The sequence below is a fragment of the Sphaeramia orbicularis genome, unplaced genomic scaffold (assembly GCF_902148855.1).
Source record: "Sphaeramia orbicularis unplaced genomic scaffold, fSphaOr1.1, whole genome shotgun sequence".
NCBI lineage: Eukaryota > Metazoa > Chordata > Actinopteri > Kurtiformes > Apogonidae > Sphaeramia > Sphaeramia orbicularis.
In genome coordinates, this window is record NW_021941538.1 from 315,013 (window position 1) to 337,512 (window position 22,500).

The 22,500-nt window shown below is 41.7% G+C and overlaps 1 protein-coding gene across 2 annotated transcripts in view; it reads left to right on the forward strand.

The window, feature by feature from the left end:
* The window catches only part of LOC115416049 (poly(A) RNA polymerase, mitochondrial-like), a 43,333-nt gene that overhangs the window by 4,557 nt on the left and 16,276 nt on the right, over positions 1–22,500 (forward strand). Inside the window, exons 4-10 of one of the 2 annotated variants that reach the window (XR_003934904.1) lie at positions 2,076–2,300; positions 2,575–2,786; positions 10,283–10,509; positions 13,388–13,480; positions 15,630–15,703; positions 18,648–19,054; positions 19,115–19,912. Coding sequence is in view for 1 of the 2 variants with exons in the window: in XM_030129754.1 (XP_029985614.1) it covers positions 2,076–2,300; positions 2,575–2,786; positions 10,283–10,509; positions 13,388–13,480; positions 15,630–15,703; positions 18,648–18,980 (1,164 nt within the window). In the remaining variant the exon portion in view is untranslated. Of the gene's footprint in view, positions 1–2,075; positions 2,301–2,574; positions 2,787–10,282; positions 10,510–13,387; positions 13,481–15,629; positions 15,704–18,647; positions 19,064–19,114; positions 19,913–22,500 lie in introns of those variants that run through there. The other variant, XM_030129754.1, reaches the window with a different exon arrangement.

Below are 22,500 nucleotides of genomic sequence, written 5' to 3' on the forward strand. Positions count from 1 at the left end.
TGGAGATTATGTTGAAAAATAAAATATAAATTATCAGTCTGTGTTCTGTTCTGTTCTGGGTGAGGCCATGAACTTATTGAACAGCCCTCGTATATGTAGATTTTATAATAATAATAATAACAATAATAATAATAATAATAATAATAATAATAAAATACAGCAATCATGATAATAATAATTTAAAAAAAAAAGTTAAACAGTGATAATTTGTATGACATGTCCCTATTTTCCAAATACCATAATGTTCATATATGGTTCCCATAACTGCACAAATTCCTCCAGTTTTCCTTTGGTAATGTAAGTCAGTCTTTCCAGTTCGATGCACTCTGATAGTTCTTTTATCCATTACTTCACAGAAGGAGCTTCCATGCTCTTCCAGTTCAAAGCCATAACTCTCCTGTTCTGCATGTAGCAGTCCCAAGTCCAACACTTTAGTTTGTTTCTTAGTATGTGTGAAATCCTCAGGGTATATTCCCAGTATACAAAGTTTAGAACAAAAAGGAATCTTTTTTTTTTTTTTTTTTTGAACAAAATTTTATTCATATTTATATTTCAAGCTTTACAATATGTACAATTCTTACATATTGTTAATGTAGAAAGCTACATATCTTTTATAACATAAAAAGAACAAAATAAATGAACAAATAAACATAACTTCTCGGCAAACTGGTACCTCAAATCAGTGTACTGTTCCAAGGTCTTATTTGCATACCTAATATATCTGCCTACAATTATTTTAATAGTTACATAAAAATACAAATAATATCCCCCCAGCGCCAGACTCTCAAATGCTACAATATCATCCAAATGGATTATCAAAGGATTCCACCTCTTCTTGAACAAATCAGTGGTAAGGTTTAGGTGTGCTGTTATTTTTTCCATTGTATAGACCCTCACAATTCTTTCCTTCCACTGATTTATTGTTGGAGGAAGTGGTTTATACCAGGATACAGTTATCTTTTTTTTTTTTTGCTACCAAGACAAGAATTTTCAAAAGATATTCTTTATCCTTATTTAAGAAATTAGCAGGGAGCACTCCAAAGATAAAAATCAGTGGGTCAAATTCGATGTAAGTGTGTAGTATTTTAGAAAGTTCCCCCCTAATTCCCTCCCAGAAAGATTTAAGTTTTGGACAATCCCAAAAAATGTGTGTGTGATCTACAAAAAGGAATCTTAATGTTAAACACCTCAGACATACAACTGATGACCTCCTTCCAGGATCTGTGTATCTTTGAACATTCCCACAGACAGTGAATCAGAGTTCCTTTATTCTCTGGACATTTAGTGCATGTATCAGGAATATGACTGGACATATGGTGGAGTTTTCAGGGGTTCTATAAACCCTTGTTAACCCTTTCTATTGTAGTAACTTCAGTGGTGTATTTATAGTTTGTTTTTGGGCCTTCAAACAGGCCTCCTTCCAGTTGGCTTCATCTGTGTCTTCTTGTATATCATTTCTCCATGCTGTCAGTAAACCTATTGCTGAATCTTTACAATTTGACCGAAACAGATTATAATATTTAGATAATAGGCCTTTCTGTCCCTGTTTTCCCATTTGCTCAATTAATGATAATCTAGGTGTACACATAATTTCTTTAGACCTAGATGCCAAAAAGCTTTTTACCTGTAAATATTTGTAAAAATGTTTTGGTGGAATTTTATGTTTTTCAGACAGATCACTGAATATAAGCAATTTTCCGTCACCATATAGATCTTTAATTGCCTGAATGCCGTTAATTTTCCATAATTTAAATCCTCCATCGTTTCTGCCCGGTATAAACTGGTCATTATTCCATAAAGCTGTAAACTGGGACATATTTACATGTTCTCCCACATGTTTGTGCGCTGTGTGCCATGTAATAATAGTGTTATTCAAGAAGGGGTTTTTTGGTTGTTTTTTCAGTTTATATAAATCTGCGGAATAAAGATAATTGCATATCGGTAAATCTGGAATAGACTGTTGCTCAATGTTAACCCAGGCTGGGGGTGATTTTGTGTAAAAGTAGTGTGAAGTTGTTGTTGTTGTTGTTTACAGTAGGCTGTGATGTCATGTTGTGCTGTCGGTTGGTCCTCAGGTGGATCAGCAGATCATGTGTCTGACCCAGGCCTATCAGCTGACGGAGGAGAACAGCCGGCTGCGCTTCCTCGTCTGCTCGCTGCTCAAGGATATTGCCGCCGCTTATTTCCCAGAATGCACCGTCAAGCCGTTCGGTTCGTCTGTGAATGGCTTCGGAAAGTTGGGCTGTGACCTGGACATGTTCCTGGATCTGGATGACATCAGCGGGAGGGACGTGCAGACGGTGAGAACGGACATTTACAGAGACTTTAAATAAACCCTTTAACACCAGCAGTCACTCCAGCGCTGCATTTTACACTTTACACTGGTTCTGGTTCTGGTTCTGGTTCTGGTCCTGGTCCTGGTTCTGGTTGTGGTTGTGGTCCTGGTTCTGGTCCTGGTTCTGGTCCTGGTTCTGACTGTGCTGTGGTCTGTCTCTTCAGCCAAAGTCGGCTCTGTCATGGTTGTGGTTGTGGTCCTGGTCCTGGTTCTGATTCCCCTGTCATCTGTCTCTTCAGCCAAAGTCTTCTCTGTCGGTGGAGTACCAGATGAAGCGGGCCACTTCGGAGCGGGCCGTCACCCAGAGCATCCTGTCTGTCATCGGGGAGTGTGTGGACCAGTTCGGACCCGGGTGTGTGGGGGTCCAAAAGATTCTGAATGCCAGGTGTCCCCTGGTCCGCTTTTCCCATCAGCCCTCTGGGTTTCAGTGCGACCTGACCGTCAATAACAGGTACTGGACCCGCCTCCATCTGTGACATCATCACCCCACACTGTAAAAAAAAATCTGTAATTTATCAGAATTTTCACTGTTTATTTGACAGATTTTTCCTGTATTTTTCAGATACAGGAAAATATCAATGAAATGACACAAACAGACTGTGATTTTACATGACAAATGGAAAAGAACAGGAAAAAACTGTAACTGTGAAGAACCAAAAAATTATAATTCTTTAAAAGAATTTTTTTCTTTTTTCACAGAAAAATACAGTTAAAATACATTTGCAAATGTATTGTAATTTCACAAATATTTCTTTTCTATTTATGAGATTAAACTGTTAATTTAAAGTTTAATACTGTAAAAAAAAATAATAAAATGAGATAAAATTACTGACAATTAATGGTAACAGAAGTATTAGTTCTGTCAATTGAACCAGACTTGTTTGTTCATTGACAAATATCTTGTGTAATTACAGGAGGTTTCACAACAAAAATGTTGAATAAATGTATTTTTGTGAATGTATAACATGTATAAGCACTGATAAACTGTCCAAATACAGTTTTTATCAGTGGATTGGACAACTGAGTCTCACTGAAAATTATTTATATATATATTTATAGGGAATTGGATTGTTTTAATACATGTAAATATTCTTTATTAAACATAAAAAAGTCCAAAAAAATATGTAAAATCTCATGTAAAGTTAGGGCAAAAAACTGTATTTGAATTATGGAAAATTGCCGTATTTTTATGAGATGGTTATTTCCTGTTATTTAACAGTATTTTTTCGGCGCCCCAGCTGAAGGAATATTACTGTTTTTTGGGGTTTTTTGTTGTTTTTTTTTTTACAGCGCAGTGTTTGTCACTTCTTATCAGATGCAGATGAGTTTAAACTGATTCTACAAAGAGCATTCACTGAGTCACATGACGTGGTGAACTATGACATCATCACCCCAGTGTTTCTGTGTCATAGTTTCACTCAGTTTGTGTCACTGTGCTCCACTGCATCCATGTCCTGATCAGAACCAGAACACTTTATTAACAAAGGTGATTATTGTTAACGAAATGACGAAAACTAGAATTGTAACAACATTTTCATTAGCTAAAATAAATAAAAACTATAATTAAAAGAATAAAACCATAACTAACTGAAACTGTATTGTGTGTTTACAAAACTAACTAAAACGGATAAAAATTATGGATCAAATTCCCTTCGTTTTGGTCTTTGTCAATGTCAGATTGATGTTAAATGGATTTCTTTGTCTCTCTCAGGGGCCGTTTACAAGGTGTAGGACTCAGTCGACTCCAGGAAGATTTCATGGCGGATTAGCCTTCTGTTACCATGGAAACGGTGCCTAGAGGGCCTGAATCCGGAAACTTTTGATACCAGGGTCCAGGGTGGAACGTTATCGATACGCTCCGCATTTCAGCTCCGTGTTAACGCGAGTCGGAGCGTTCCGGGGTAAAATATGACATCACCACATGCGCGCGCAGAAAAGAACCGCCAGTTAACCCACTCCGGGCCAGTTGGTGGTGGTAATGCGCCTCCAAGCTGGTTTGCCAGCCTCTATGACACAATAAAGCTGCAGAAAAAGAAGGAACAACCACAACAACAATGGCCGGTTTCAGAACAACATACGTGCTGCTAACTGTGCTCAGCTCGTCTGTCCAGACACAGAAGTCCTGCGTCTTTGTACGACCACTCACCATTGTTGTTTGTAAATAGTGTTGTCCGCCTCTTCTTCTTCTTCTTCTTCTCCTCATTTAGAGGCTGTCTAAACCGGAAATCGTTTGTGCACAGGCGTGTGTTTTACCGCCACTGTTTCACTACAGCTCTACATCGCCAGCTACTGGTCTGGCATGGACACTACAGTGTATTCAGCCGTCCTCGCGGACTCATGTTAACGCAGATCGTTATCATAGCAGCTTCGTCTTAACGCGGAATGATTTTATAACGCAAAGGAGAAATCTTTGCGGAGTGTTGCCGTGTAAACGTACCCTCAGTTTTCTGTGCTGTCTCCATACGACACTTTTTGCTCCGTCACTTGTGTTCACTTGTGGTTTCCAGTCGTCTTCTGGTCCCCACTCTACCTGGAAACATGGAGACTAAAGCAGCAGAGTCCTGTCTGGGATTGATTTGAATAGGAGCACAGAGAAGAAGAGAAAAGAGACCACTGAACTACAACTGAACTACAACTGAACTACAACTGAACTACAACTGAACTACAACTGAACTACAACTAAACTACAACTGAACTACAACTAAACTACAACTGAACTACAACTGAACTACAACTAAACTACAACTGAACTACAACTAAACTACAACTGAAATACAACTAAACTACAACTGAACTACAACTAAACTACAACTAAACTACAACTGAACTACAACTAAACTACAACTAAACTACAACTGAACTACAACTAAACTACAACTAAACTACAACTGAACTACAACTAAACTACAACTAAACTACAACTAAACTACAACTAAACTACAACTGAACTACAACTAAACTACAACTGAACTACAACTGAACTACAACTAAACTAAAACTGAACTACAACTGAACTACAACTAAACTACAACTGAACTACAACTAAACTACAACTGAACTACAACTAAACTACAAACTACAACTAAACTACAACTGAACTACAACTGAACTACAACGAACTAACTAAACTACGAACTACACCTAAACTACAACTGAACTACAACTAAACTACAACTGAACTACAACTGAACTACAACTAAACTAAACTACAACTGAACTAAAATTAAACTACAACTAAAGTACAACTGAACTACAACTAAACTACAACTAAACTAAAACTACAACTAAACTAAAACTGAACTGCAACTAAACTAAAACTGAACTACAACTGAACTACAACTAAACTACACCTAAACTACAACTGAACTACAACTGAACTACAACTAAACTAAAACTAAGCATTTAGGAAAAAAATGAAAACTAATAAAAACTAACAAACCTGCTCTAAAAACGAATTAAAACGAACTGAATTAGAGAAAAAAAAATCAAAACTAAACTATAATGAAAAATCCAAAACTATTAGAACCTTGTTATTAACCCCAGGGAAATTTATGGTGTTCCAGTTGTTGTACGGCTGCTCGATTATAGAAAAAAAAAAAATCACGATTATTTTAGCAATAATTGAAATCACGATTATTAAAAACAATTATTTTTTAACCTTAAAGTTGTTTATTTTTTTCTTGCAAAGCAATGTAAAATATACTCTTTAAACATAAATAAAGCTTTTAACCACTAAAGCAAAGTATGTTCACTTTTGTACGAAACAAAAAAATCTTTGAATGCAAATAAGTGTACTGTAAATTCAAGTCTGTTTCCTTTTGTAAATAAATAGTGCACTGGAATTAAACTGCTCTAGACTTGCCAAAGAACTGTAGCAATAAAAAAAAAAAAACTCACGTAAAGTGCAAATTATAAATTCAAGTATGTTCAGTGTAGTATGAAACATAATAAATTCAGTGGCGTGCCGTGAGGTTTCAGTTCAGGCCTTCTGTATACATCAGCCATCTAGCATACGTACGTTAGGGTTATACGGGTTAGGGTTAGGTTAATACGGGAGTTACAGCGTAAAGAGATTCGGAAACTGAAGATTGCATTGCGGACGAAGTTGTTTTTATGTGTTTTAGTTTTTCATAAGATTATGATAAAGGTGGCGGTGGTTAAACTTTAGATGGTTCAAAGGTTTGTTGTGTTACCGGTCGGTGCGGACACAACTACCAAACACTTTTTGCACGTGATGTGTTTTTGCTCTTCGTCTTCTTCATCAAACCCAAAGTGATTCCATACAATTGAATTGGACTTGCCTTTTTGTTTACCAAGCACTTCTGTTGTGATTCTCCTGCCATTTTTCCAAACCGCTAGGTCCAACTTTCCTCTTGGGGTGGACCTGCCGGCTAGCGGGCAGCAGTAGCTTAGAGGGGGGCGGGGCAGAGCAGCTCATGGGAGCTTGCGTGCGCGTGAATTAAAACAACTCAAAATTAATAATCGTTTTTTCTCGATTACATAATTTTTGTAATCGTTGCGTGTAATAATCGAAATCGTAATTGAATTTCGATTAATTGCACAGCCCAAAGTTGTTGCATCTCTTTTTTTTTTTTTTTTTAATACAGTCACAGTAAAAACTCCTCCCAGCAAAGGAATGAACATTATTTAATAAAACAGTGTTAAATAATAATAAATAAAATATAAACAAAAAAGAAAAACAAAAAAAAACTAAAATGAACCTCCTCCATATCTGCATTTGAATAAATACCTAAAAATATCCATACAGTACTTTTTAATATCCATACAGTATTGTGAAATGAAATATTGCGATATTTTACAGAACTGATATTTTCTTACAGCCCTAAGGATCAGTGAATTAAATACAGGGAAAAATACCTGATTTACACCAAAAAAAAGCAAAACACACAGGATAATATTAGAATAAACTGTGATAAATCACTTAAGAAAAGTTAAATAAACTTCCACAGAAATTACCCTGTGTGTTTATGGGTTAAATGTCCATATTTAGTCCCAGGACACAGTTGATTTGGATCCTGGTCCCTTCACTGTTTGTTTGTCAGATGGAACTGAAGTGGACTTCCTGTCACAGGTTTATTTCACACCAGATCATGTTCATCCATGTTTCAGTTCCGCTCACTCTTTGTCGTCTGACTTCACAGAAACTGCAGCTGCTTTTCTGGTACGGCCGGTTTTACCCAAACTGAAACTGATCTGTGGCAGGAAGTGCAGTGATCTGAGTGAAACTGCACCAAAGGCTGCCTTTAGGTTTCACTTCTGCCCTAAGGACTGTAACCCCTGGACCTGCCCCTTGGCCCCTGGACCCGCCCCTTAACCCCTGGACCCGCCCCTTAACCCCTGGACCCGCCCCTTAACCCCTGGACCCACCCCATAACCCCTGGACGCAGGACATCATTGATATAAAATACACTGTTCTGTTTTTTGTTTTTGTTTTTTTTAAGAAAAGGGTGTCACTGACTGAAAGACAGAAAAAGAAAAAAAGGTAAATTGTGAATCTTTGTTTTAACTCTGTACATACAGAGTTAAAAACAAACATGTCACCCAACCAAAAAAAACAGTGGATCCTGGATGAACCCAGAGGATCTGTGTTAAATATTCCTTATTTGGATCCACATGTGGAAGTTTAAGCAGTAAAACAAACAGTACAGTTTGATGAAATCTATAAGCAGGTGAATTAAAAGTTCAAACGTCCTGATGTCAGTAACATGTTTTTAAGGAATACCTGAATCTGAAATAATGTTTCCCTCCAAACATACTGCAGTAAAACCTCCTCACTGGGTCATTTGTGACCCACTTATGTGTGGAAGGGTTAAAGACAGTATGAGAGGGTTCAGTCACGTACAGAAAACCACTGGAGTTTCTAAGGAAATGGGGGGGGGGGGGCTTCTGATACTGATCTGTGAAGTGCACGGACCTGTGAGTCAAACACTGCCATCTAGTGGAGGTTTACAAGGACCTGTGAGTTTCACTGACCTTTGAACAGGAGGTGGTTTCATTTCCTGAATCAGAGAGAATGTAAAACAGGACTGTCAAAGGTTATTTTATCAGAAACAGAAAAACGCTGAAGAAAAAGTGAGGTTTTTTAGTAAAGATATCATTAACTGAACGTAAACCCAGTGTCCATCCACTGGCATTGATCCAACTCCAAAAAAAAGATTATTCCATCTAAAGTCCTCCAAAACACTGGTTGTGTAATCCAGTCCTAACTCCTGTCTAAAACAGACAGAACAGAAAACATGGAATGAATAAAAGTACTGTTTTTGTCAGAACTATGACACAGAACACAGCTGTTAAACTCATGTTAGTTCAGTTCCACATTCAGCTAAATTTGATCTGCAGTGAGCCGAACCAGTAAAAGGATATAAATAATAATATAGAAATAATGTCAACTCCAAACTTTACTCTGTTTTAGAGCCAAAAAAGTTAATTTACATTATGAAAAAGTTTCAGAAGATGTGAATAACATGAACAAACTGAAAAAATCAGTGTAATTTTAACAGTACTCTGCCTCAGTTTATCATTTCCACATGTACAGTAGAACTTACAGATCACAGTGGATCTACAAACACACAGAACATTTAAGAACAGACCAAATATTGGTAAAATTGTACTGACTTCTTTTAAGACATTTCAGGTTATTCACATTTCTTGCAACATTATACTTTGTTTTAGTGTAAATACATGAAAATATTTAGATTTACAGAGAGACATTTGCAGTTGTTATTATTCATATGTTCTTCTGATCGTATTTGACTGCTCTCACCCACTGCAGATTGAATTGGTCTGAATGTGGAACCCGAACTAAAAGGATTGTTAACTTCTTAGTGTAATTTCTGCATTTCACACATTCATCCCAAGGGCCAGACTGGACCCTTTGGAGGGCCAGTTATGGCCCACAGGCCGCATGTTTGACACCTGTGACACAGATACTGATGGAAGAACTGAAGTGGTTTGGGTTATTATCAAGAAAACCTGTTAAATGGACAGAAATCAGCTGTTAAATTCAACTACTATGAGACATTTTAGTTGTTCTCATTGTTTGTCCAAACTAATGAACCTTAAGTTGGACCAGGAATTAAAGGTGGGTCTGAGCTCTTAGAAAAACAGTTCCAGCAGCTGCATTTTGAAAATGCTCACTTCAAAGTCCAACCCCCTTTCTTCAGACGTCCCCCTGAAGCCACGCCTCCAGAGTACTGGCACACACAGTGTTAGTTCCTGAGGGTTCACCAGCGGCACTTCACCAGCTGAGGCTCTGCTCCGGCCCGGCTCGGGCTTCCACACAGTCTACGGTCCGCTCCGGCCAAACCGACTCCGACAGCGGCTGAGGCTCCGTCTGGCGTATCCAGTCATCCCTCCTTCAGTCTCCTCTAACCCCCCCGCTCTTCCAGAACAGCCCCAGTTCAGAGCTGTGGGACTAATGTTCCATTTCCTACTGGTTTATGTTGGGACTAAACAGTTTGGAGGTGAACTTTCCATCCTAATAGAACTAATATATCCAGGTTCTGGCTTCACTTCCTGTACAAACGCTTCAGCCTCTGGGAACGCACGATTCATGCACGAAGAGGGGTACGAACAGAGGGGGGAGGGGCCAATGGCAGTTGAGTTTGATAGACATATCACCGTTCAATCATTTCGTGTGGGCGCTCAAAATGATTGGATGGTGTTTTTTCCATCTTGTCCGTTCCACTGGTGACTAATGTTTTTAATTTTGTGTTAGAGCATTTAATGAATTAGTTGTAATCAGGGTGTGAAGGGGATTTGAAGGAATAGAGTAAAAAGGCTCCAGAAAAAACCTCTCAGAGCCCACCTTTAAACTGAACCCAAACTGCAGAAAACCACAGTGTTGTGCTCGTCCTTCCTGTGCCTGTATGTAGTTCCCTCCAGTGCAGTAGACTGACGGTGTGTGTGTGTGTGTGTTGTCCACAGGGTGGCGCTGAAGAGCACAGAGCTGCTCTACCTGTACGGCCTCCTGGACCGCCGTGTGCGCCTCCTGGTGTTCAGCGTGCGCTGCTGGGCTCGGGCCCACAGCCTCACCAGCTCCATCCCCGGGGCCTGGGTCACCAACTTCTCCCTGACCGTCATGGTGCTCTTCTTCCTGCAGAGGAGGAGCCCCCCCATCATCCCCCCCCTGGACCACCTCCGACAGCTCGCAGGTTCACACTGCACTGGCACGATGAGCACACACACCTCCTGTTTGTGTGTGTGTGGGGAGGGGGTTAACGGCAGGGGTCACTGAGCACTGTTAATGCTTACTTATTTACTTAGTTACTTCTTTACTTAGTTACTTACTCACCGCCCACATGTGTACTGAACGTACAGGTGGATGGTGTCAGTGTTCACTGCTCAGACTACACCTGCTGCACCATGAACCCCTGAGAGTTAACTGCCAAAAGGGTCATTCCACCTCAGTTCAACAAGTGCCTCCTGCTCGACCATCTTAGATTTGCTTGAAATTTTTACCATATAAAGTTCAACACTAAAAAACACCTCAGCCAAAATTTCAGATTGATATATCAAATACATTTGAAGAAAAAAATTCATGAACAGGGTACCCCTCTTGCCGTTTTTGGTGCATTTCGCAATCGTCTTAAAATGCAGCAAAGTTTAAAGTGCAATATCTCAGTACGTTTTTTAGCTAAATGCATGAAATTTTCAGTAAAGGAAGACTACCACATATAGATTGCATATGTCTGTTCTCAGTAACATTGTCTTTATTGGGACTGTGGTATGACCTTGTGAAATCTGGAAAATAAACTTGAAACTTTTACGAACCCCTATATTTATTGACCAATTAAACACAAACCAAATATGATATATTGCAAATAATTACACTTCCTTTTACATAAGTATATAGAGTAATCAGATCAGCATTTATTAATGGGTATGATCCTTTTTACCTCCGCCAAGGAGGTTATGTTTTTGCCAGGGTTTGTTTGTTTGTCTGTCCGTTAGTGTGCAACATAACTCAAAAAGTCATGGACAGATTTGGATGAAATTTTCAGGGTTTGTTGGAAAAGGGATAAGGAAGAAATGATTACATTTTGGTGGTGATCGGGGGTGGGGGGGCCCACGGGGGGTGCCACTGATCAGCCTTGGCGGAGGTCTGCGCTCTCCGAGTGCTTCTAGTTTGTTGTTGTTTTTATCATAATAAAATTGCAAAATAACATTTTTTATTAATTTTCACTTTCAAATACCACAGGTATGACAAGGAGTACCAACAACCATATGTTTGCTTCAGACGATATTTGTTGCAATTCACATCTTTTTTTCAGAAGTTCCTGATCTTCAGCTGTGAGTTCTTCAACCTTGCTCAGTTTCATGGGACTGTGTAAAATAATTTGGAATTATATGTGAATATCATGACAAAATATTGCAATGTTACCATAACTAGAAAAAAAAAGTACCCCCTCCCAGAAATCATGTATATACTCACACTTTAAGTTTGTGTACATAATCCAATTTATGACATTGGTCTTCGAGACCCAGATGATCTCCAATAGTGCATGGAACTAAGACTGCTGAAAAAGCCATCACTGCTTTAGTGTCCAACAGGCAGGGCTGTTTTGACTGAACTGAATAAAATGTCAGAGCAATCAGATTTATATAGTCAGTGATGATGTCAGAGAAATCTCCTGAATGAGGCAGCTGATCTAATCTGATGGCAACCAAAATTCCAAGAAAACCAAACTCATTCAGTAGATACATGTATTGGTGACATCATCAGCTCACTGGTAATTGATGAAGAATAAGTGGTTTACAATACATGAGATATGCAAAATAAGAATCATATTTGTTGTGGTTTGAAAAAAAACTGGCATGAAACACAATCGCGAAATTCCATAATGTGTTGATATTTCAAAAATATTTTTTGTAGGTTAGAATCCTAGAACCATCATGAAATTTTACATTTTGTAAGCATATGTGATGGTCTTTCAGAAAATAAGTTCTTTTGGTTGGGACTCCTTGTCATACCTGTGGTATTTGAAAGTGAAATTAATGAAAAGTGTTATTTTGCAATTTTATTATGACAAAAACAACAACAAAAAAGGATCATACCCATTAATAAATGCTGATCTGATTACTCTATATACTTATGTAAAAGGAAGTGTAATTATTTGCAATATATCATATTTGGTTTGTGTTTAATTGGTCAATAAATATAGGGGTTCGTAAAAGTTTCAAGTTTATTTTCCAGATTTCACAAGGTCATACCACAGTCCCAATAAAGACAATGTTACTGAGAACAGACATATGCAATCTATATGTGGTAGTCTTCCTTTACTGAAAATTTCATGCATTTAGCTAAAAAACGTACTGAGATATTGCACTTTAAACTTTGCTGCATTTTAAGACGATTGCGAAATGCACCAAAAACGGCAAGAGGGGTACCCTGTTCATGAATTTTTTTCTTCAAATGTATTTGATATATCAATCTGAAATTTTGGCTGAGGTGTTTTTTAGTGTTGAACTTTATATGGTAAAAATTTCAAGCAAATCTAAGATGGTCGAGCAGGAGGCACTTGTTGAATTGAGGTGGAATGACCCAAAAGCAACTCACCTACACCCATTAACACTCCTCCTCCTCCTCCTCCTCCTCCTCCTCCTCCTCCTCCTCCTCCTCCTCCTCCTCCTCTCACAGTGCTTACTGGACAATAAAAAGCCCATCACTCTGCGAAGGTCATTGACCCCACCCCCTCAGGACACACATGCATGAGCATACAGCAGCTATTTAAACGCACACACACACGTGTGTGTGTGTGTGTGTGTGTGTGTGTGTGTGGTCTAAGTGTGTAGAAAGTGTATGTACACACACATCCATGTGCAGATGCATAATAGTGTGTATGTAGTTGTTCTTTGCTGGTTGTGGGCGGGGCCTGCTTGTGTCAGGTGTCTTGTATCTACTCTATAAATCTGTTGTCCTCTCCATGGACACGCCGTCCGTCCACCGTCCGTCCGTCTTGTTTATGGCCGTGGCAGTGGTGTAACGGTGCTCGTTTACCTTGTATCTACCGCTCTTATTTTCTCCTCAAGGTCCGGCCGACAGAAGCGTGATCGAAGGGAACGACTGCACGTTCGTCAGCGACTTCAGCAAAATCCAGCTGCAGACCAACACGGAAACACTGGGTGAGCACCGGACGCACTGGAAACAAGACCACCACCCTCCAATGAACCCGTTGGCATAGTTTAAACACTGAAGGTCATTAAAGGTCCAAGTGTTTTACACTGTTTGTTTTAGGTCTGAATTCAGTCAGAAGGTGTTCATTCATTTTTGTACGATCATTAAAAATCTGACTCATCCACTAAAATCAGCACATTTTAAACGATCTGAAATTACAACAGATTATTTAAAATTATAGATAGTGACTTATTGTCTTGATTGAAGGGTCTCTGTGGGCGGGACACGGGGGGGGGGGGGTAAATCAGCTGTTCACTCATTGTCATGAATCTTTTGTTGTTTGTGTTGACTCTTGTTGTTTGTGTTGACTCTGTTGGTTGTTGTTTTTGTTGACTCTTTTCTTGTTTGTTGTTTTCATTGACTCTTTTTTTGTTTGTTGTTTGTGTTGACTCTTTTCTTGTTTGTTGTTTTTGTTTACTCTTTTGTTGTTTGTGTTGACTCTTGTTGTTTTTGTTTACTCTTTTGTTGTTTGTTGTTTTTGTTGACTCTTTTCTTGTTTGTTGTTTTCATTGACTCTTGTTGTTTGTGTTGACTCTTTTGTTGTTTGTTTTTGTTGACTCTTTTGTTGTTTGTTGTTTTCATTGACTATTTTGTTGTTTGTGTTGACTCTTTTGTTGTTTGTGTTGACTCGTGTTGTTTGTTGTTTTTGTTGACTTGTTGTTTGTGTTCACTCTTGTTGTTTGTGTTCACTCGTGTGTGTTGTTTTTCGTTGACTCTTTTGTTGTTTGTGTTGACTCTTTTGTTGTTTGTGTGGACTCTTGTTGTTTGTGTTGACTCTTGTTGTTTGTGTTGACTCTTTTGTTGTTTTTGTTGACTTGTTGTTTGTTGTTTTCGTTGACTCTTTTGTTGTTTGTGTTGACTCTTTTGTTGTTTGTTGTTTTCATTGACTCTTTTCTTGTTTGTTGTTTGTGTTGACTCTTTTCTTGTTTGTTGTTTTTGTTTACTCTTGTTATTTGTGTTGACTCTTGTTTGTTGTTTTTGTTTACTCTTTTGTTGTTTGTGTTGACTCTTGTTTGTGTGGACTCTTTTGTTGTTTGTTTGTGTTTACTCTTTCGTTGTTTGTTGTTTTTGTTGACACTTTTGTTGTTTGTGTCGACTCTTTTGTTATTGTTGACTTGTTGTTTGTTGTTTTCATTGACTCTTTTGTTGTTTTTGTTGACTCTATTGTTGTTTGTTGTTTTTGTTGAGTCTTTTGTTGTTTGTGTTGACTGTTTTGTTGTTTGTTGTTTTTGTTGACTGTTTGGTTGTTTGTTGTTTTTGTTGACTCTTTTCTTGTTTGTTGTTTTCATTGACTCTTTTGTTGTTTGTGTTGACTCTTTTGTTGTTTGTTGTTTGTGTTGACTCTTGTTGTTTGTTGTTTTTGTTGACTCTTTTGTTGTTTGTGTTCACTCTTTTGTTGTTTGTGTTCACTCGTGTTTGTTGTTTTTCGTTGACTCTTTTGTTGTTTGTGTTGACCGTTGTTGTTTGTGTGGACTCATTTGTTGTTTGTGTTGACTCTTTCGGTGCTTGTTGTTTTTGTTGACTCTTTTGTTGTTTGTGTTGACTCTTTTGTTGTTTTTGTTGACTTGTTGTTTGTTGTTTTCGTTGACTCTTTTGTTGTTTGTGTTGAGTATTTTGTTGTTTGTTGTTTTTGTTGACTCTTTTGTTGTTTGTTGTTTGTGTTGACTCTTTTGTCGTTTGTTGTTTTTGTTTACTCTTTTGTTGCTTGTTGTTTTTGTTGACTATTTTGTTGTTTGTGTTGACTCTTTTGTTGTTTGTTGTTATTGTTGACTCTTTTGTTGTTTGTTGTTTTCGTTGACTCTTTTGTTGTTTGTGTTGACTCTTGTTTGTTGTTTTTGTTGACTGTTTTGTTGTTTTCGTTGACTCTTTTGTTGTTTGTGTTGACTCTTGTTTGTTGTTTTTGTTGACTGTTTTGTTGTTTGTTGTTTTTGTTGACTGTTTTGTTGTTTGTTGTTTTTGTTGACTTTTTTGTTTGTTTTTGTTGACTCTTTTGTTGTTTGTTGTTTTTGTTGACTCTTTTGTTTGATGTTTTTGTTGACTCTTTTGTTGTTTGTGTTGACTCTTTTGTTGTTTTTGTTGATTCTTTTGTCGTTTCAGAACAACTGCTGAATGACTTCTTTGAGTTCTACAGCACCTTCCCATTCGGCAAAATGTCCATCAATATCAGAAAGGTACGTAGATAATGGAAGAACTAAATATGAGCACTTCATCTGACACTGAACAGCACAGGGGACAGGGGCGGTAGAACAGACCCATGAGTCCAGACTGAGTCAGCTCTACCTGCAGTACTTTACAGTTTGTGTTTATGTGGACCCCAGAACAGACAGAATGGGCAGCATTGGTCTCATAGGAAAAGTACTTATCTTAAATTATCATGTCTTTCCTTACCTTATCCTGAGAGTCAACGAAAACAACAAACAACAAGAGTCAACAAAGAACAAACTTCATCACAGATTCCCTTACTGACCTGTGGTGCCTTATCTTACCTTATCTTATCTTACCTTACTTTACCTTACCTTATCTTTTCCTTATCTTACCTTATCTTATCTTACCTTACTTTACCTTACCTTATCTTTTCCTCACCTTACCTTATCTTTTCCTTATCTTACCTTATCTTATCTTACCTTACTTTACCTTACCTTATCTTTTCCTCACCTTATCTTTTCCTCACCTTACCTTATCTTACCTTACCTTACCTTATCTTTTCCTCACCTTACCTTATCTTTTCCTTATCTTACCTTATCTTACCTTATCTTTTCCTTATCTTACCTTATCTTATCTTACCTTACTTTACCTTACCTTATCTTTTCCTCACCTTATCTTTTCCTCACCTTACCTTATCTTACCTTACCTTATCTTACCTTACCTTACCTTACCTTATCTTTTCCTCACCTTACCTTATCTTTTCCTTATCTTGCCTTATCTTACCTTATCTTTTCCTTATCTTACCTTACCTTATCTTTTCCTCACCTTACCTTATCTTTTCCTTATCTTACCTTATCTTACCTTATCTTTTCCTTATCTTACCTTATCTTACCTTATCTTTTCCTTACCTTATCATTTCCTCACCTTACCTTATCTCACCTTACCTTACCTTACCTTATCTTTTCCTCATCTTACCTTTTCTTTTCCTTATCTTACCTTATCTTACCTTATCTTCTCCTTATCTTACCTTATCTTTTCCTTATCTTACCTTATCTTACCTTATCTTTTCCTTATCTTACCTTACCTTATCTTTTCCTCACCTTACCTTATCTTTTCCTTATCTTACCTACCCTGTCCATGGACCTCCTCTTTGTAAACCTTATTCTGGATCCTTTCAGTCCCCTCCACCCTTTATGTCCCTTCATCTTCATCTTCATCACAGATTCCCTTACTGACCTGTGGTGTCAGATGTATAAATCAAACGCACCTCGTTCATAAATGCATCTTTAATGACTGCGTTGTGTTCACGCTCGTGTCTCCGTTGAACCAGATCAGCCCGTCGGTTCTTCTTCTTCCCACGCCGCCGCTAGTCCTCTGATCTGAGCTCCAGCGGTGGAATGTGTTTGGAATAAAGGCGGCGTTGGGCGGATGGTGTCCTCCCACACAGCGCCCACCCCCCCACCGCCGTCCTCCTCATGTGTGATTGATGTGGGCCCCTCCCTTCAGCTGCGGCCCCATTAGCAGCTCCACCAGGCTCAGATTTAGTTCATTTACAGCCGTCCTCAGTCTGTTTACGCCTCAGTTTTACACTGACTCAAAGATCAGCTGCAGTTCAAAGCCTCTGCACGGCTGCGTGTGCACATGCATTTACATATGTGCAGAATATTTACGTCTAAATGTAAATTTAAGTCCAAACTTGGATAAATAGAACCTTTTTTCACAGGTGTATATTTTCAGTTTTCTCTGCTCTTTATTTTTGTATTTGCTGCTGTCAAATGTACCCATGATGGAATCGATAACATCTAATGTTAGCTTAGCTTATCATAGTTTAGCTCATTTTAGCTTATCTTATTTTATGTTAGTTTAGCTTACCTTAAATTATCTTTAATTATTTTATCGTAACATCTTATCTTATTGCAGATTATTGTATCTTATCTTAATTTTTCTTATTGTGAATTATCTTATTTTATATTCATTCATTCATTATCTGAACCCTCTTTGTCCTCACTAGGGTCAGGGGGGCGGAGCCTATCCCAGCTACTTCTGGGTGAAGGCGGGGTTCATCCTGGTCATGTGACCAGTTCATCACAGACTGAACATACAGAGACAAACAAACACTGTCACATTCACACCTATGGGCGATTTGATCTGAAATGATCTTACTGTAAACTATTGTATCTTTCCTTAATTTATCTCATTGTAAATGATCTTAGTTTAGTTTATCTTAGTTTAGTTTAGCTGAAAGTATCTAAAATGATCTTATGTTTTTGCAGATTATCTCATCTTGTCTCCTGTCTGGTCCATCTGACTTTAATGGATGGATCCGTCTGTCAAACCCAGACCCTTCATCCTAATATATGACACTAATCTGCAGTGTGATGTTGTGTGTGTGTGTGTGTGTGTGGGTGGGTGTGTGTGTGTGTGTGTGTGGGTGTGTGTGTGTGTGTGTGGGTGGGTGGGGGGGGCAGGCAGGCTGCAGGTGGACTGGCCCTGACCCAGGTCCTGGTCCCATAAATCTGCTCTCCTGGGCCTTCAGTCTCCACTCCTTCCTCTGGCTGATGCCTTTACATCCACTCTGTCCGTCCACTCTGTCCGTCCACTCTGTCCGTCCACTCTGTCCGTCCACTTTTGTCCCTCGGTGCTTTTACTGTTGGACTTCATACACAGGCTGTAGTTTCCACAGGACGCTCCGGTTCCAGCTCCAGTTCTGGTTCTGGTGCAGGAAACAAACCTCGTACCCCCTCAAATACAAGTTTCTGAAGGTAGGGGAAAGGAAATGAGGAGCACAACAACAGGAGACGAGCAGAGTGGAACCGGTTCCACGTTGTGGAAATGAGGAAATAGAGGAATTAGGAAAGAGTCTGGAGTTTCACTGTCACTGTACCCCCCCCACACACACACACACACACACACACACACACACAGACTTGTCATCCTCTGTCTCTGTTTGTCTTGTCTCCGCCCCCACAGGGTAAAGAGCAGAACAAACCGGAGGTGGCGCCGCTGCACATCCAGAACCCGTTCGAAACCTCCCTGAACGTCAGTAAGAACGTCAACTCGTCCCAGCTGGAGCGCTTCGTGGCGCTGTGTCGGGAGAGCGCCTGGCTGCTGCAGCAGAGGGACGCCCCCCCGGCCGGGGCCGCAGACGGGACCCCCCCGGCCTGGGGACTGGCCACCCTGCTGCTGCCGTCCCAGGTGGGAGGAGTCAAAAGTCGAAGGAAAAGGAAAAGGGAACCGGCCAGCGAACGCATCAAGAGTTTATTAGAGTCTTTGAAGAGTAAAAACAGTCCAAAGAACAGCTGATGGACAAACAGCTGATGGACGAACAGCTGATGGACGAACAGCTGATGGACGAACAGCTGATGGACGAACAGCAGGTGGACGAACAGCTGATGGACGAACAGCAGGTGGACGAACAGCTGATGGACGAACAGCTGGTGGACACATGGACAGGGTCAGGTCTGGACTCAGATGTCCACACCCGTCCACACTGGACTGACCACTGGGGGGCGTCCACACTGGACTGACCACTGGGGGGCGTCCACACTGGACTGACCACTGGGGGGCGTCCACACTGGACTGACCACTGGGGGGTGCCTGTGAGCCCTGGTGAACAGAGAATCAGACTCAGAGTTTGAAATGACAGAATAAATCCTAACCCAAACCTAATGTTGGTCAGTGTTTAATCTGGATCTGGATCTGGATCTGGATCTGGAACCCACAGGTTTGTATTTATCAGATCAGGTCATCAATCACAGAATCAATCCAGGTTTTGTGCCAAATTTTCAAATTAATATCGGATTGAATGTCCCTGATCAGGATTCAGTTTAATATGACAGAACAGATGTGGAATCAGAAAAAAGAGTTTTATGACATTTATGAGTTGAGTTTGATCATGTTCTGTGTGTGTGTGTGTGTGTGTGTGTGTGTGTGTGTGTGTGTGTGTGTGTGTGTGTGTGTGTGTGTGTGTGTGAGCTGCCTGGGTGCAGGTCTGCTGTCAGACTGCTTCTACAGAATGTCCCATAAGTCTCCATGCATAGGAGACATAACACATATGGTTCTAACATGTGTTTCTTTCTATTTCTTCTTTATAGTTCTCCAGCAGTGGAGGACATGCATTGAAATGTGTTCCCGACAAACTGGCAGTCATATAGAGCATGTTATAGAAATAAAAATGGTTTATGTCCAGAAGTGTTTGTTTTTCCTGTGTGTGCAGACTTATGGGACAGCCTGTGGTTTCTGTCTCATTTTCGGTTTGTTTTGGTTTAATATTGTGGAAGTCCTCGTCGTGGCTTATGCCAGACTGTCTGCACTCTGTGGTCATCTGGGGTGTCTCCTTCTGGAACAGGCTGTGGAACACAGACACTGGTCTTCCTCCGTTCTTTCGGTTCTCCTCCTCCTCCTCCTCTCTTTCTTCTTCCAGTGACACCGGCCTTCTGTCAGCTTTTCTTCTCCGCCTTTGTTTATCTCCATGAGTGCGTCTGTGTCGGGCGGATGCGCTTCTGAAACCCAGCAGTTAGCGGAGCCCCGGCTGGGAAGTCCACCCTGGGGGATGGATGAAAGGCTCCTGGTGGGGGGGGGGTTCATGTGCAGGAGCGCCGTATCGCAGTTGTGGATCTGCATGTTTGTGTTCACTGCAGTGTTCAGTACGTTTATGGACTGGGCTTTGACGGCGTCCTCACATTAACTGAAGCATTTCTGGGCTCATTACAGGGACTGATGGTCAGAACCTCTCACAGCCAATCCCAGTAATCGAGTACTTCAGAGGGGTTGGGTTTGACTGAAGGGCGCTGCCGGCGCTGACCTTTCCCAGGGGTGTTTGAACGCACCACGGCCTCTGATTTATGAGGAAAACTGTGAAAGCTCCAGGACTGCAGGGCTGGTCCTGGGCCTGGTCCTGGGCCTGGTCCTGGTCCTGGTCCTGGGCTTGGGCCTGGTCCTGGGCCTGGGCCTGGGCCTGGTCCTGGGCTTGGGCCTGGTCCTGGTCCTGGGCCTGGTCCTGGGCCTGGTCCTGGGCTTGGGCCTGGTCCTGGGCTTGGTCCTGGGCCTGGTCCTGGGCCTGGGCCTGGGCCTGGTCCTGGGCTTGGGCCTGGTCCTGGTCCTGGTCCTGGGCCTGGGCCTGGTCCTGGGCCTGGGCCTGGTCCTGGTCCTGGTCCTGGGCCTGGTCCTGGGCTTGGGCCTGGTCCTGGGCCTGGGCCTGGGCCTGGTCCTGGGCCTGGGCCTGGGCCTGGGCCTGGCCTGGTCCTGGTCCTGGGCCTGGTCCTGGGCTTGGGCCTGGTCCTGGGCTTGGTCCTGGCCTGGGCCTGGTCCTGGGCCTGGGCTTGGGCCTGGTCCTGGTCCTGGTCCTGGGCCTGGGGCCTGGTCCTGGTCCTGGTCCTGGTCCTGGGCCTGGGCCTGGTCCTGGGCCTGGTCCTGGTCCTGGTCCTGGTCCTGGTCCTGGTCCTGGTCCTGGGCCTGGTCCTGGGCTTGGGCCTGGTCCTGGGCTTGGTCCTGGGCCTGGTCCTGGGCCTGGGCCTGGTCCTGGGCTTGGGCCTGGTCCTGGTCCTGGGCCTGGGCCTGGTCCTGGGCCTGGTCCTGGTCCTGGGCTTGGTCCTGGGCCTGGTCCTGGGCCTGGGCCTGGTCCTGGGCTTGGGCCTGGTCCTGGGCCTGGTCCTGGTCCTGGGCCTGGTCCTGGGCCTGGGCCTGGGCCTGGGCCTGGGCCTGGTCCTGGGCCTGGGCCTGGGCCTGGTCCTGGGCTTGGGCCTGGGCCTGGGCCTGGTCCTGGGCTTGGGCCTGGGCCTGGGCTTGGGCCTGGGCCTGGGCCTGGTCCTGGGCTTGGGCCTGGGCCTGGGCCTGGTCCTGGGCTTGGGCCTGGGCCTGGGCTTGGGCCTGGGCCTGGGCCTGGTCCTGGTCCTGGGCCTGGTCCTGGGCCTGGGCCTGGTCCTGGGCCTGGGCCTGGGCCTGGGCCTGGTCCTGGGCTTGGGCCTGGTCCTGGGCTTGGTCCTGGGCCTGGTCCTGGGCCTGGTCCTGGGCCTGGGCCTGGTCCTGGTCCTGGGCCTGGGCCTGGGCCTGGTCCTGGGCTTGGGCCTGGTCCTGGGCTTGGTCCTGGTCCTGGTCCTCCTAATGCGCCTTCAGAGATTGAAAAAATGTGGAAGGAGGCCTGAGGGTTTGAAAAACATGGGAGGGGTCTGAGGAAACACGCTGGGTTGTTGTTTTTTGTTGGGGGGGGCTGGAGCGGCGTCCTGCTCATGTGGGCGCTGGACCTGGATCCGGAGCTGGACCTGGATCTGGATCTGGAGGAGAACGTGTTTGATGTGGACTCCTTGTCAGCGCCAGCACAAGTCATTTTATCAAGTCATCTGATCATTAGGCCACGCCCACTCCCACATGGAGGGAAAATAATCTCCAAAGCACTTCCGGTCACAGTTCCATGAATTGTCCCACAACACTGTGAGGTTAGTACCAGCCCCACCCACCCCCCACCCACCATTAAACACCACTTTCCCACTGGTCGACAACATCTGTCACTGGTTTTAATGGGAGGTTTGAAACTGGAGGAAAAAGTGCAGTTCACTGAAAAGTCCATGACTTTGTTCTGCTGTCCAGTGTGTGAGTGCAGGTTTTTATTCTGTTTTATTTTAGTACTTTAGTTTTTTTTTCTATTTATTTTAGTTTTTTATTTTATTTTAGTGTAGTTTTTTGTTTTGTTTTGTTTTAGTTTAGTTTTTTTTATTTAGAATTGTTTTATTTTATGTTAGTTTTTTCATTCTATTTTGGTTATTTTAGTTTAGTTAATGTTTTTTATTTTAGTTTTTGTTTTGTTTTTTAGTTTAGGATTTTTTTT